Source organism: Gossypium hirsutum, chromosome A12 (assembly GCF_007990345.1).
Source record: "Gossypium hirsutum isolate 1008001.06 chromosome A12, Gossypium_hirsutum_v2.1, whole genome shotgun sequence".
NCBI classification, from domain to species: Eukaryota; Viridiplantae; Streptophyta; class Magnoliopsida; order Malvales; family Malvaceae; genus Gossypium; species Gossypium hirsutum.
Window position 1 is genome coordinate 89,365,812 of NC_053435.1, and position 16,223 is coordinate 89,382,034.

At 35.7% G+C, this 16,223-nt stretch overlaps 1 protein-coding gene across 1 annotated transcript; it reads left to right on the top strand.

Moving 5' to 3' along the window:
- The first annotated feature begins 2,481 nt into the window (after positions 1 to 2,481).
- LOC121210959 (equilibrative nucleotide transporter 1) lies at positions 2,482 to 4,780 on the top strand. Its single transcript, XM_041083016.1, has 2 exons — positions 2,482 to 3,065; positions 3,826 to 4,780. The coding sequence occupies exons 1-2, from the start codon at positions 2,534 to 2,536 to the stop codon at positions 4,554 to 4,556; spliced, it is 1,263 nt and encodes a 420-aa protein (XP_040938950.1). The 5' UTR covers positions 2,482 to 2,533; the 3' UTR covers positions 4,557 to 4,780.
- The last annotated feature ends 11,443 nt before the right edge of the window (positions 4,781 to 16,223 follow it).

Below are 16,223 nucleotides of genomic sequence, written 5' to 3' on the forward strand. Positions count from 1 at the left end.
AAGGATTAAATTGGGCCATTTTTGCACCACCGGCCGCCGTGCACGGCGGTCGCCAGCGACGGACGGACGGTGGTACGATCGCTGAAAACGGATTGCCGAGAGAGAAATCCTCCCCCCTTTCTTTTTTTTCAAAAAGTATGAATAAATAAGGATTTTAAAATTTTTTCGGGGTTTTATAGCATGTACAATACGGTGTCGTTTTGGATCCGAACTTTAATGGCCAAAACGACACCGTGTTATGCCATACCCGATGACCCGACCCAGATACCCTCAGGATCTGCGCGTTTTTGCGGTGAAGGGATATTTGCGCTCTTAGTCCCTATATTTCACGCTGTCATTTGATTAAGCGCTGTTTCTGTTTTTTTGTATTTTTAATTTTTCCTTGGGATTTACAGACTATTTCAAATTAGTCCGCATTTAAACGTTTTGTTTCGAGATTTGGTTCATTTGTATTTTTAGTCCTCTTTGATTTGTGCGCATTGTGTTTTATCCTTAATTCTGTTTCAAGGGTTTATTTTATTTATTAATTACCCCTTCTAGTTTGTATTTATCTCAATGGAGTTTGTTTATTTTAGTTTATGTAATTCTTTATTTCTTTTAATTTATTTATTATTTAGTTTTTTAAAATTGTTTTAATATATAATTTTGAATTATGTTATCAATTCTACATTGTTTTAGTATGTTATTTTTATACTTGCATTTGTATATATTTTTTATTTGTTTTATTATATAGATATTTATTTTAAAATTCTCTTTTATATTTCTTTGTTTTAAAAATTTATATAATATTCATTTAAATGCTTTTATACATTATTATTTTTATATATTATTTATATTAAACTATTTTTAATTCATGTATATTATTTATTTAAATTAATGTATATTATTTTGTATATTACTTACTTTAATTTTCTTCTTTTGATATTTGTTTTAAAATTCATTTATACATTACTACTTCCTATATTATTTATTTTATTTATTTTATCTTTTTGATCTATTTCAAACTTTAACGTTTATTACTTATTTTAAAATTATATATAAATTAATTTTAAATTATTGTATGTATTATAATTTCAAATGTCTTATTTTTCACATTATTAATTTCAAATTCATTTATCATTGTTTTAAAACTTGTTGCATTTTATTTGTGTTAATTGGCTTTATATTTCTTTTAAAATCGTTTCTTTCATTCATAAGTCCTTGAATGTTAACGTTAGTTTTTGCATAATGTATGATGTGAGCTTATTGCTAATGTGTGTATCTTAATTTGCTTTTTTTATTTTTTTTATTTTCATACTATTGTCATTCATTTGTATAGTATTTTATCCATGTATATTATTCCATGTTTGTAACTTTACCTTTCATTTCCGAGTATCGCATTATATTTGAAATTTCCAACTTATTGGTTCAAAATTGGTCATTTCATTTTTACTTCAAACAAACAGAATAAATGCATTTTGAGTCGATTTTATAATCGCTTATTTGAAAACTTCTCAAAACAAGGCAATATTTTGTGTTTGGAAATTCGAGAAATCGTGCCCTAACGTGTTGGGTTTCGATTCGCCGTTTGACCAAATAACCGAATATCCTTTTAAAATTTCAATGCATGAGTTTTGGAAACCATGAGATGATCTTGGTTTCGAGGGTTTAAATTGTCGTATCCTAACGTACTGGATGTGATATTTTATTCCTTTGAAGCAATAGAATCTTAATATCCAATTCAAGTATATTAAAACATTTTTAAATGGGATTATATTTTAAAATATTTTCAAATTTTCGATATTAGGACATTAATTAATCAATTAGGCACCAATTTTGGGCGTTGCGAGGGTGCTAATCTTTCCTCGTACGTAACCGACTCCCGAACCCGTTTTCTTGAATTTCGTAGGCCAAAATCAATACTTTAATAAAATAAAATGTTTTATTAGGTGATCAGATTACACCTAAACAAAAAGAATAGGTGGCGACTCCATATTTCATTTTAAAGTCAATCTCCGTTTTTCAAATTAAAAATGGTTTCGACAGAAAACATAGAAAAACTATGATAAAAGAAATGAAGAAATAAAGAAAATGGAGAGAGAAGTAGAAGATAATGAATTTTTTTTAAAGAATATAAAAGGAAAAAATTAAATTGCTCAAAATAAAAAAATATAGGAACCAATTGTAGAATTTAAGCTAAAATTTTCGTTTGAAACGATAATTTAACTTACCACATCAGCTTACCATTACACCGTTAACGATAATTAATGGTTCAGTGACTAAAATGTTACAACACGATAACGTAGGTGACTAAAACGTAATATTTCAAACATAAGTGACTAAAATATAATTTGAGACAAATAAAAGTGATTATTTTAATAATCTATCAAAAGAAAAAGAAAGAAAAACGACATCATATTTGCCACTTAAGAAAAATCTCCGCCAACCAACATATCAAACCAAACCTGTTTCTTGGGAATAAGGGTAATTCGACGTTCCAATTTTAGTTGCATTTTAAGAAAAACAAAAAAAACAAAACCAAACAAAAACAGAAATGGGTTTCTCCGATGGATCTGCAATCGGCGGAGACCCAGAACCCGACTCTGAATCCGTCCTCCTCCTCCGCACATCCCTAAAACCAGAAGACAAATTCAATTTGGGCTACATCATCTACTTCACTTTGGGCGTTGGCTTTCTCCTCCCATGGAATAGCTTCATCACTACCGTCGATTACTTTTCCTACCTCTACCCAGAAGCTTCCGTCGACCGTGTTTTCGCCGTCGTTTACATGGTCGTCGGCCTCGCTTGCCTCTTGGTCATTGTATTTTATGCTCACAAGAGTGAAGCTTACATGCGGATCAATCTTGGTTTGGGCATTTTCGTGGTTTCCCTGATCGTCGTGCCTGTTATGGATGCGGTTTATATTAAGGGTCGGGTCGGATTGTATGACGGATTCTACGTCACGGTCGGTCTTCTCGCTCTGGCGGGTATAGGCGATGCACTTGTTCAAGGTGGGCTCATTGGAGCGGCTGGGGAATTGCCTGAACGCTACATGCAGGCTATCGTTGCGGGATCCGGCGGTTCTGGTAATTTAACGAACAAATTTTTGACTAACTGTAGATATGGATGTTAATTTAATTTTGTTGATCCATGAATTCTTGAAAGTTGGTGAAGTTTATTAGATTGGTACTTAAAGGAGTCATTGGTCTATTTCTAAGGAACTTGTTCTTCATTATTTGAAGTCTCAGAAATTTAGCTGTTTAGTAATTGTTTTGGTCTGTTTCCTTCGGTTTCCGGTACCAACAAGAGCCTCGGCTAAGTCCAGAGTTGACCCAGGTCTGACTCCATTTTTGGGAGTAAGCTCGCTCTATGCGGTTTTCTCCATACATAAGATTCAAATTCAAGACTTTGCTTAAGGGCATCGAGCTGTTCAGTAATTACTAATTATTATAGCTGAAGTAGCCCAACCTGTGGTTTGACTTAAGGATAGCTTAATTATATGTTAGTTGTTTTCAAGGTATGTTTTGCTTTAACAGCTTGAAAGTTGCCTTGATTCGCCAGGTACGTAATAAAGCTCTTGATGACACTATGAACTCTGAATCTTGAACGACATGTAACATTTTTCCTCTACCACATATGGTCTATGGCTATGCTTTTTATATGGTGTAATAGAAATTAAACCTTAGTTACTATTAGTACCCATGTGGTCAGTAGTTTCACTTGAATATTCCTGGATACAAAATTCATTTCTTTCATTTTTTATCTTTTGTATTGATCCTATTATATGAAGAACTGTGCTGCTTCCTCGTCTGATGAAATTTTAATTTGTCAAATTGTTGGGCGCAGGGGTCCTTGTTTCAATGCTAAGGATCCTAACCAAAGCTGTATTTCCACAAGATGCTGATGGCCTAAGAAAGAGTGCCTACTTTTACTTTTTTACTAGCATTGTGTTTATGGTCATATGCATAGTCTTGTACAATGTGGCACACAAACTTCCGATTATGCAGTACTATGAGGAGTTAAAGGCTGAGGCTGTAAAGGAGGAAAAAGCAGAGAAAGGTCCCATGACCGGGCCTGTTTGGAGAGCAACCTTGTGGAATATAGTAGGAACAGTCAAGTGGTATGGATTTGGGATCGTCCTCATATATGTTGTGACTTTATCAATATTTCCAGGATACATCACAGAGGATGTGCACTCATTGGTTCTCAAGGACTGGTATCCGGTCCTCCTTATAACAGGCTACAATGTGTTTGACCTGGTTGGCAAATCGTTGACTGCAGTCTATCTCCTTGAAAATGCAACGGTTGCGATTTCTGCTTGTGTTGTGAGGTTACTGTTCTTTCCTCTCTTCATAGGTTGCTTGCACGGTCCTCAGCTCTTCCGAACAGAGTTTCCAGTCTCGTTACTGACTTGCCTTCTAGGGCTAACTAATGGCTACTTGACAAGTGTGTTAATGATCATGGCTCCCAAATCTGTCCAGATACAACACGCAGAGACTTCTGGCATCGTTATGGTGTTGTTTCTAGTAGTTGGTCTGGCATCAGGATCAGTCATAGCTTGGTTCTGGGTCATCTGACCATTAGTCAAGATCTCTCCAACAGGTGGCGGCTATGAATTTGTGCTAATGATGTTTTTACCTTTGTAAAGTTTATCTAAAAGTCGTTTGTAGCAGTGTTTTTCTTCAACTTGTATGATGAATACTGTGCCTGAAGTGTGCATATCTGCTCTCAATGTATGCCTGTATCTTACAAACATGAAAAAGAAAAAATGGAAACATTTGGCTATTATCTGCTTTTAGTCTAGTTTGCTTCCATTGAATTTCTATGATGTTGCAGCAAATATAGTTGTAGAGTTTAAATTGGAAAATCGGAGTGAGCTACGATATTGGTATTCAATTTTATTGTTGGGTTCTTTTTGGGCTACTAACTTTTTATAGATTTTTTTGGAATTACAATATATTTGGCATTTCGTTGCTAACTTTCTGTGCATGTCATGTAATAAACTTAATTTTACGTTTTTAAGTGAAGCAAGAAATAGAACGTAAACTTATAAAATTTTGAAAAAAAATAAATTCTTTTGTAAAATATAACAACAGTCTCTCTCTCTCTCTCTCTCTCCTCTTTTCTTAGTTTTCCGGAATGAGTTGTTCAGGCTTCATTGTTCTTTCGGGTGGTGTTTTGTCATGGAGTTGGATTCCAGTAATCTTTCCGTGGCTGAGAAGGAGGACACGAAATTAGTGGTAGAGTTGGACGTCGATCTTGAGGATGATATCATCTATGAGCTTTGTCCGGTGAGGAAGTTTCTCAAGGAGCGGACCATTAATTTCCCGGCAAGGGAAAGAACTTTGTTGTCACTATGGAGACTGCTTTAAGGGGCAATGATCAAACCGATTGGGGATACGGGCCTGTACTTGATACAGTTTTACCATGCGGTGGATCTGGGAAGATGGTTTCGGGAGTTCGTTGTCTTTTAACAACTGTTTCTTTTTTATACATCAACTATCCAAGGGGAGAATCCAGAGCATATTGAGTTCCGTCATGCCGATTTTTGGGTACATGTACATGACTTGCCTCCTGGTTTCGCATCAGAGAGCTTGGCGTGTAATGGGCAACCTTATGGGTAAGTTCCTCAATTATGACACTACCAACTGATGCAACTATATGAATAACTATACACGGATCCAAGTTCGTTTGAACATTCTTACTCCTTTTATGCGGCAGAAAAAGCTTGGAAAGGCTGGTGGTGAACCTCCTGAAGCCTCATTTAGTTATGAGCAGCTACCGCTTATTTGTTATATTTGCGAGACCATTGGCCATGGCAAGTCGAATAGCAACAAGCTTATTGAGCTTCCGAAGTAAAAAATCTAGCAGGGTTGGCCGGAGGAAATTTGGGCGGAAGCTCGACGTCAAGCTCGGTCAAACTCGGTGCTGTGGAGGAGGGAGGTGGTAGTTTCATGAGAGAGGGCTCTATCTCGATCAACATTATTCAAAATTTAGCATATGAGGGAAGAAACAAACGGATAGATAATGCTTAGATTGTAACAACTTGATTTTCAATAGTGTCGGAAAAGGTGATTTCAGAATTTCATTTTCGTAAACCAAACCTGTAAATATTAAATATGAATATTTATGGGGTTGATATGAAAGAATATTGATGTTTGGCGCATCAATTTTGTCTATTAATTACTTAATTAGGTTACAAGGACTAAATTGTAAAAGTTCAATTGTTATAGGGTTTTAATTGACCAAAAAGGCTTGAAGCCTTAAATGGTAATTAACCATAGGTTCTAAATGGTAAATAAACCATTTTATAACATGATATAGTGGAAGATGTTAGCATATTAATTAAGCATTTTAATGATTAGTTAATTAAGCTAAACATGATTATTAACTTAATTAAGTTTTAATTATCATATAAATAGTTGAAATAGTGGAAGGAAAGAGAAACATTCATCTTTTTCATCCTTCCTTGGCCGAAAACTCATATGAAGGAAAGGAGAAAATTTTTTTAAAGCTTCCATCATTCGGTTATTATTAGCTAAATAAATTTAAGTAATTTTCATGTAATTTTTATATTTTTGAGGTCATAGGGTCTTGATTTAGTTAGCTCATGTACTAATTTGTAAAATTGTTAAAGTTTTTCAAAGTTTTCATTTTTTATTTCTTGAAGAATTTGGTGTGAACTCGAAAGATTTTAACCTTAGATTATGAAAAAGAACTAGATTGTAATATTAAATTGTTAGTTTTGTATATAAGGACTAATGCAACAATTTGATTTCCAGTAGTGTTGGAAAATGTGATTTTGGGACCCCATTTCTGTAAAATAAGTTCGTAAATATTTAATAAAATATTTACGGAATTATTATATAGGTGAATTGAAATTTGGATAGTTAATTTAATCGAAATTATGTTTAATTAGGATTCAGAGATTAAAGTGTAAAAGCCCAATCGCTATAGATTTTTAATTAAGAAATAAATTGAGGACTTAATTTGTAATTAACCTGAGGTCTAAAACAACAATTAGACCATACTAATATTCATGCTAGTGGACGGTATGAATTATGGGCTTATTAAATTGATTAAATAAAATTTGTTAATGTGAAAATTCTAGCTAAAAAAAGACAAGTACTTAAAAGATTTCTTGTTATTTTTTAAAGGACTAAACTGAACTATTTTATAAGTTAAGTGTATTGATATGTTATAAAAAGAATGGACTAAAGTGGTAATGATTAATACTTAGTTCTAGATGTCGAAACCATCCTTTTTTCAAAATTTTAAATTTAATGAAAAATAGGGGAATCGACTTTTGAAAAACAGAAATATGGAGTCGCCACCGATCCTTTTGTTTTGGTGTGATCGGGTCACCTAAAAATTTGGTTATTTTAATAAAACATTTTGGTTTACTAAAACAACGATCCTGGTTTACGAAAATATTAGAAAACAGGCTCGGGAGTCGGTTACGTATGAGGAAGGATTAGCACCCTCACTACGCCCAAAATTGGTACCAAATCGCTTAGATATTGTCCTTATGTCTAAAATTAAAAAATGTTTTTAAAATGTGGTTCTTTTTTAATAACATTTGAGTAACCCGAGTTGGTTGCCAAAATCTTCTTGTTTCGACGTCTGAAAGTTTATAGTTTGAAAATTACAAAAGGATGTCCAATTATTTGGTCCAACGAAAAATCGAAACCCAGCACAGTAGGGCACGATTTTTCGAATTTCCAAACATTGAACATTGCCTCACTTTAGAAAATACGAGTGAAATCCCGAAGGGATATTCGATTATTTGATACAAACGGGAAATTGCAACCCAGCACGATAGGGCACTACTCCCCGAATTGCCAAACGTCGAGTATTTCCCTTGTTTTAAAGAGTTTTAGAAAGCGTGAGTGAAATTCCGAAGGAATCTTCGATTGTTTTGAACAAATGAAAAAGCGCAATCCAGCACAATAGGGCTCGATTCTCAAATCACCAAACATCGAATATCGCCTTCGTTTTGAAGGGTTTTTAATAAACATGAGTGAAATTTTGAAGGGATATTTGATTATTTTAAGCAAACGATAAATTGTAACCCAACACGTTAGGGCACGATTCCACGAATTGCCAAATATCAAATCACATTCGTTTAAGGGATTTTAAAAGACATGAGTGAAATTTTGAAGTGATATTCGATTATTTTGAGCAAACACGAAATTGCAACCTAGCACGTTAGGGCACGATTCCGCGAATTGTCAAATGTCAAATCTAGTCTTCGTTTTAAAGAATTTTTGAATGAATGATTATAAAACTAGCTTAAAACGTATTAATGCTAAGACGAAATTAATCATAAAAATTTAGATTTTATAAAACCACATTTCATAAACCAAGTGGAAAAACGATGATATGGGGTAACATGTATATGCATAAAATACGACAATGGAGGAGTGGAGGCAATATGATTTATTTAACCAACTAACAAACACTTACAACTAGGTATAACTAACTTGTAAATATAGTTCAATTTCAATCATGTATGGAGAATAATTAACATGACAATATGAAACAAATAAATAGATAATATGCAACGAAAACATACATGGCATAAATAAAATGATTACTATTAGATGCACAAAACAAAATACAGATCAAATGAGCAATATGGTGTAAAACTATTTTAAAACAATGATAAGTACATGACACATACTATGTGAATTGATGAATTGATAAGTAAAAAAAACATTTGTTAATGGCAAGCTTAATAAACACACGCAATCATTAAAATATATATAATATAAAATAATAATAATGAAGATATATGACAAGATATAATACACAAAATAGATTTATAAAACATATGTACATGTAAGTTTATAAAAGAAAAGTTGAGAACATATATACGTAAAAAAAATTAATAGATGTTATAAAAACGTTTGGATCAAATAAAATACTAAATATTTAGCCATAAAACATTTACTTAAGGTTGGTAATATCCCTACCATGAGAATAATCTATATAATATATAAGATGTGAAAGGATAATGGATATAAAGCATGTGGCTACATATATATACACAAGCATGAGTAAATCTTGAAGTAATTTATATAAAGATAACATGGAATTAAAATATGAATTATCAATATAAAATAAAATAAAATTGATTTTATCATAAATTATATATATATGTATATAAATAAACTAGAAATAATTACTTGTAAAAAATGCCATAGAAACGTCCTTAAGATTGAATTATTTTTATTATAAATTTTGATGGACTTAAAAGTATACTTTTGTATAAAGAAGACTATGTATATAAAATGTAGGTTTAATAATGTATGTAAATTGAAAATATGTATTAATGTAAATGAATGTAAAATAACTTAAATTTTATGCAAAACATATATACAAAGCATATTCGAATAGCAAAATTATATATTAAAATATATGGATTTAATAATATGTAGATCAAAGGTAGATATCGATATATATATATACACTTGCATAATGATGATTTAAAAGATATATTATAAGAATTATGTAATATAATATAAGAATATATTTGAAGGAAATTATATGTATATAAAATAATACAATATTAATAATATGCATGAAATAAAAATAACTTTGATGTAAAATACATAGGTTTAGTAGTGTATAGATTAAATGTGGGTGTTCACAAATGTATGCACATATAATGATAGTAGCTGAAAAGAATATTACATAGGGTTACATAATGTGCATAAAATAACTTGAATTTTATTATAAAACATATATATAAAATAGTAATATATATACAAGGATATTTATGAAGCATTATGCAAAATGTTGTAATAATATGGCATAAATAAGCAAACAATACAATAATGATTCAAGAAAAGAGAAATAAAATAAAAGCATTAAAATAACCTAAAATATAAATCGTGAAACAAAAATAAAAATGTTGAATGTGCATTTGAAACAAAAATGAATCATGAAATGAAAAGTAAAAATAAAAGGGACTTAATTAAAATAGAATTAAAATAAGAGAGACAAATTATAAACAAAATCAACTAACAAAATACAAAGAGGATCGGCGTGTAACATGCACGAATTCGCAGGGACCGAATCTGGAAATAGTCCAGACCCCAAAACACAATGCTGAGGCATAGACCAAAGTGCAAGCACGCTCAAACAAACGGGCCGAATTAAAAAAACGAGATACGAATAAAAACTGATTAAAAATGCAGCGTAAAGGGAATGACTGATATTGCAAATTCCCCATTTGAGGCGTAGAGCCGGATCCAGGTCCTAGGACGGGTCAACGCGCGGAGCCCCAACCATCTAAACGACGCCGTTTTTGGAGCCACTGAATCAGGCCCAAAACGACGCCGTATTCAGACCTTTAAAAGACCCGAAATTTGGCTATTCAGCCATTCAAAACCCTAGCCCCCATTTTGGTTTTCCAGCCGACCTTCAGCCAAATCATTTGGCTCTCGCCTCCATCGTCACCAACAGCAGGCATACTCGCCTTTTGAAAACCGTTTTCAGCCTCGAGACCCCTCCGCCACCCTCGATTTCGACGAAGCAAGGAGGAGTCCAAGGCGGACTCGCGAGGTAAGCCTCTGTTTTACTTCGTAATGCTAAAAACAAAACAAAAAAAAGATGGAACTGATTCAAAGAAAAGGAATACAAGACGCTTCAAATCACCTTTTGATTGTTTTTTTCTTTGTATTTGGTATGCCAAATGTGTGTCTGTATAGCGTGTGTTCGTAAGGGAACCCTCTTACAATTGAAAAAAAATAGGCTTTATAGCTGAAAAGAAAAGAGAGAAAGCAAAAAAGGAAAATAAAAATAAAAATACAATTTTCCTTCCTCTCCATTTGCTGTTCTGCTATTTTTTGTTTGTATTTGCTGTCGCGTTCGTCCTTCTTGCAGGTACGGGGTGCGTTGTCATCGTATGGAGGCTGTGCTGGCGTACGAGGGCTGTTGACGTAGAGGCATGAGCGTTGTACAGCGCCTGGAGGCTGCTGGGGTTGCTGCGGCGCAAGCAGAGGCTGCTAGGGTTTCTGCCTTGGCTCTTGTTTTAGGCATTGGGCCTATTGGGCCGTCCGGGTTTTGGGTTAAGGTTTTACACTTAGGCTGGTTAGTTTGTATTGGGTCTGGGCTTAGCTATTGGACTTTAAACATTTAATAGACTGTTATAATTATGTATTTGGACTTTTGGGTTTGGGTTTAAGTTTGGGCCATTGGGTTTGGTTTTAGGATATTTGTAAATGGACATTTATTTAATTATTGGGTTTCTTACTATTTGGCTTGAGGTTAATGGGCCGGGCAGATTTGGCCCACTACAGCTGCCCCTCTTTGCTCATTGTCGTGTAATGAGAATAGAGCAAATACTATAAATGGGCCAATTTTGCCAGGACCTGCTGAGTCTCGATTTATTTTGGCGCTTCTTTTCTTCAAGTAACTTCAATATGCCCCACTGCAACTTCAGGGAGACCTGGTTCACGTGTTTTTATCCTGCTCTACTGCAACTTCAAAGAGATGAGGATTGTGACTTCGACCTGCTCCACTGCGACGTCAGGAAGACAAGATCTTGCAATTTTCGGCCTATTGCCCTACTACTTAGGGGGTTAAGGCTTGTTTTCTTCGATCTGCTCTACTGGAGACGAAATCTGCAATCTTCGGCCTACTCCGTTACAACCTTAGGGCGCTAGGATAGTGGCTTGAATCTTGCTTCACTACAATTTCAGGAAGACTAGATTCACCGTCTTTGATCTGCTCTACTGCAACCTCAAGGAGACAAGATCTAAAATTTCAGCCTACTCCGCTACAACTTTAGGAAGCTAGGTTGGTGGCTTAAATCTGCTTCACTATAACTTCAGGAAGCCAAGATTCGCCGTCTTCGATCTACTTCACTGCAACTTCAGGGGAACAAGATCTAAAATTTCAGCCTACTCCACTACAACTTTAGGGAGCTAGGTAGTGGTTTAAATCTGCTTCACTGTAACTTCAGGAAGCCAAGATTCACCGTCTTCGATCTGCTTCACTGTAACTTTAGGGAAACAAGATTTGTAGGATTCGCCAATATCACTACACTTTCTTCTAAAGACATGATTTCTAAAATTGGTTTCCTGTATCTCTGTATGTCTAATAATTAGGATGCTATGATCAAGATGAATCAAATGTCCCTAACTAGATGTGGTGTTTATGTCAAGTAATTAGAATGCTATGACAAAATGAATCAAGTGCTCCTAACTAAATGAATGATTATGAATGTAGAAATGTCATGAGAGTGATTCCTTTTTAAACGCTTAAGGTATCATTGCTCATAATTCATCAGGGTTCTATCATTGATGTGTTGTCACGCCCTCTTGCTTAGTCGTTATCTCTGACAGAAAATTTGAAGAAATAGCCATAATTTGGACTACTCTTTTTCCAATGTTTTCCACTTTCGAGTCTGGTTAATTCTGGATAGTGGCCCTGTTTCAGGTCCTTGTACTATTTAGAGACTTTCCAGAGTAATATGCATAACTTCTTTTATATGAATATTATAAGTCCAAAAATCATAATTTCAACAAAATGCTCGAAAGAGAGTATCATAATGGACAAGATAGAATTTATTGAGTAAAACTCGAAGTGAATACATTAGGATAGCAAATCTGATAAGGTGCAAAATAAAATAAGAAAAAGGTGCCCCACATATTGCAGCACGAGCTTCACTATTCTAATTTCTCAAAGGCTCTTTTGAACTAAATGTGTGTTCAGGAGATCCCGCGTATTTTGTTGATGCTCCAAGGTGTAATGTTCTTCCCTCTTGTTGATTTTGGGAGGATAAGACTACCACATACCCCATATTCAAAATTTGAGCCGCCCGTTCTCGGGTTTTCAACTCAGAACCCCTTTTGGTCTCAAAGTGCTATTTACGGGTTTTCACCTTGGCCTCTCCATCTATTTTCCCTTTTTTTCAGATTTCAAAACGCCCTTTGCAGGTTTTCACTCTGGCCTCTCTTTCTTCAGGTGAAATACTTCTTGACCGAATCCAAGTTTATAGGATTGGGCAAGTTTTTACCATCCATCTCGGCTAGAATCAATGCTCCTTCGGAGAAAGCTTTCTTCACCACGTAAGGCCCTTCCCAATTATGCATCCATTTTCCTCTAAAATCTTTCCGTATGGGAAGGATCTTTTTCAAGACTAGGTCTCTCTCATGGAATTTTCTAGGGCGAACCTTTTTGTCATATGCCCGCATTATTCATTTTTGGTACATCTAACCATGACGGATAACTCTTAGCCTCTTTTCCTCAATTAAGTTCAATTCATCATATCGAGACTGGATACATTCTGCTTCATCCAACTTTAGTTCCAACAACGTTTGAAAGGACGGGATCTCGACTTCGACTGGCAAGACCGCTTCCATTCCGTAGACCAAAGAGAAAGGCATTGCCCCAATCGAGGTTCTAACTGATGTTCGATAAGCAAAGAGGGCAAACGGTAATTTCTCATGCCAATCTTTGTAGGTCTCAATCATCTTCCCCACAATCTTCTTAATGTTTGTATTGGCCGCTTCCACTGCCTCATTCATTTTCGGGTGATACGGTGACGAGTTGTGGTGTCTGATCTTGAATTGACTGCAAACTTTCGCTATCGTACTGTTGTTCAATTTTAATGTGTTGTCAGATATGATCATCTTCGGTATTCCATGTCGACATATGATCTCTTTTTTCAAGAATTTGCTCACTGCCGAATTTGTCACACTAGCATACAAAGCAGCTTCTACCCATTTGGTGAAGTAGTCAATAACCACAAAGATAAACCGATGCCCATTGGAAGCCTTTGGCGATATTGGTCCAACCACATTCATACCCTACATAGAGAAAGACCATGGTGAAGTCATGACATGCAGCGGTGAATGAGGCACATGAATTTTGTCTCCGTAGATTTGGCATTTATGACATCTCTTGGCGTAATTGACACAGTCTCCTTCTATAGTGGACTAATAATACACGAATCTCATAATTTGCCTGGCCATTGTGAAGCCATTAGCGTGCGTCCCACAGACGCCTTCATGGACTTCTTCCAAGATTTTATTAGCTTCTACAGCGTCTACGCATCTTAATAGCACCTGATTCTTTCTCCTTTTGTATAGGATCTCCCCATCTAAGACGTAATTGATGGCCAAGCTTCTCAGCGTTCTTTTGTCATTCTCGCTTGCCTGGTCCGAGTATTCATGATTCTTCACATATTTCAATATATCGTGATACCAAAGGTGATCATCTTTTTCTTCGTCTTCTTCAATACTATAACAGTGGGCCAGAGTTTCATAAATGCTCATCCGGATGGGTTTGACATCTTCTTGTTTGTTCACCTTGATCATAGAAGCTAAGGTAGCCAAAGCATCGGCCATCTGATTTTCATCACGTGGTAGGTAGCGGAAGGTAATGTCATCGAACTCTTTGACCAATTCAAGGACCAGTTTCCGATAATCGATCAATTTGGGATCTCTGGTCTCCCATTCGCCCTTGCGTTGATAAATTACTAGTGCAGAATCCCTATACATCTCTAGCACTTTAATCTTGCGTTCTATGGCTGCGCGAATACCCATGATACACGCTTCGTATTCCGCCATGTTATTCGTACAATCAAAATCCAATTTACTAGTGAATGGATAATGGTCTCTATTTGGGGAAACCAAGACTGCCCCGATTCCATTACCCACTGCATTTGATGCCCCATCGAAGTTTAGTTTCCAAGGAAGTTCTTCCAGAGCACCTTCTTCAGTGGTAGCAACACACATCAGGTCTTCGTTCGGGAAATCGAAGGTTCAAAGGCTCGTATCTTCCAAAGATTTACTGGCCAGAAAATCTGCTATTGCACTCCCTTTTACCTCTTTCTGGTTTACATAAACTATGTCGAATTCAGAGAGCAGAATCTGCCATCGGGCCATCCTTCAATTTAAAGCGGTTGACTCCGTCATGTACTTTAAAGGGTCCAATCTTGATATGAGCCAAGTGGTGTGATACAACATATACTGCCTCAGCCTTCGGGTTGTCCAAATTAGGGCACAACACAGCTTCTCTATCGGCGACTACCTTGTTTCACATTCCGTGAACTTTTTACTGAGATAGTAAATAGCTTTTTCTTTCCTTCCTGACTCATCATGCTGTCCCAATACGCATCCCATGGAATTTTAAAATACTGCTAAATATAGTATTAATGGTTTATCGGGGTTAGGTGGCATCAACACCGGAGCGTTGGATAAGTACTGTTTGACCCTGTCGAAAACCCTTTGGCATTCTTCATCTCATACACCTAGGTTGTGTTTCTTGAAGAGGCGAAAGACAGGGTCACATTTCTCGGTCAGTTGTACAATGAACCGAGCAATATAATTTAATCTTCCCAGAAAGTCTCGAACCTCTTTTGGGGTACATGGCGAAGATAGCTCTAGTATGGCTTTGACTTTGTCTGGATCGATCTCGATCCCTTTCTCACTGACCACGAATCCGAGAAGCTTTCCAGACTTGGCTCCGAAGGTACATTTGGCTGGGTTGAGTTTTAGCTGAAACTTTCTCAACCTCAAGAACAATTTCTCCAGGACTTGTATGTGCTCCTTCTCTGTTCGAGACTTTGTGATCATATCATCGACATAAACCTCGATTTCTTTATGTACCATGTCGTGAAAAAGGGTTACCATGGCTCTTTGATAAGTTGCCCCCGCATTTTTCAGTCCAAACACATCACTTTGTAGCAGAACGTGCCCCACATGGTTACAAATGTGGTCTTTTCCATATCTTTAAGATGCATCTTGATCTGGTTATATCCGTAGAAACTGTCTATGAATGAAAATAGTGAGTGTCCTGCCGTGTTGTCCACTAGGGTGTCGATATGAGGCAGTGGGAAATTGTCTTTCTGGCTAGCTTTATTCAAATCTCTATAGTCTACACACATTCGCACTTTTCCATCTTTCTTAGGGACGAGGACGATATTGGCTACCCAATCTGAGTATTTTACCACCTTTAGGAATCCGGAGTCGAACTGCTTTCGAACCTCTTCTTTTATTTTTAGTAAGACGTCGGGCCTCATTCTTCGGAGTTTTTGCTGAACTGGCTTACATTATTCTTTTATGAAAAGTCGATGCATCATGATGTCAGTGTCCAACCCGGGCATATCTTGGTATGACCATGCGAAGACATCTTTAAATTCTTGAAGTAATTCAATCAGGTCTCGCTTCATCTCTATGGTGATACAAGTTCCGATCCGCACCTCTTGTGCTTCTCCTAAGCTCACAATT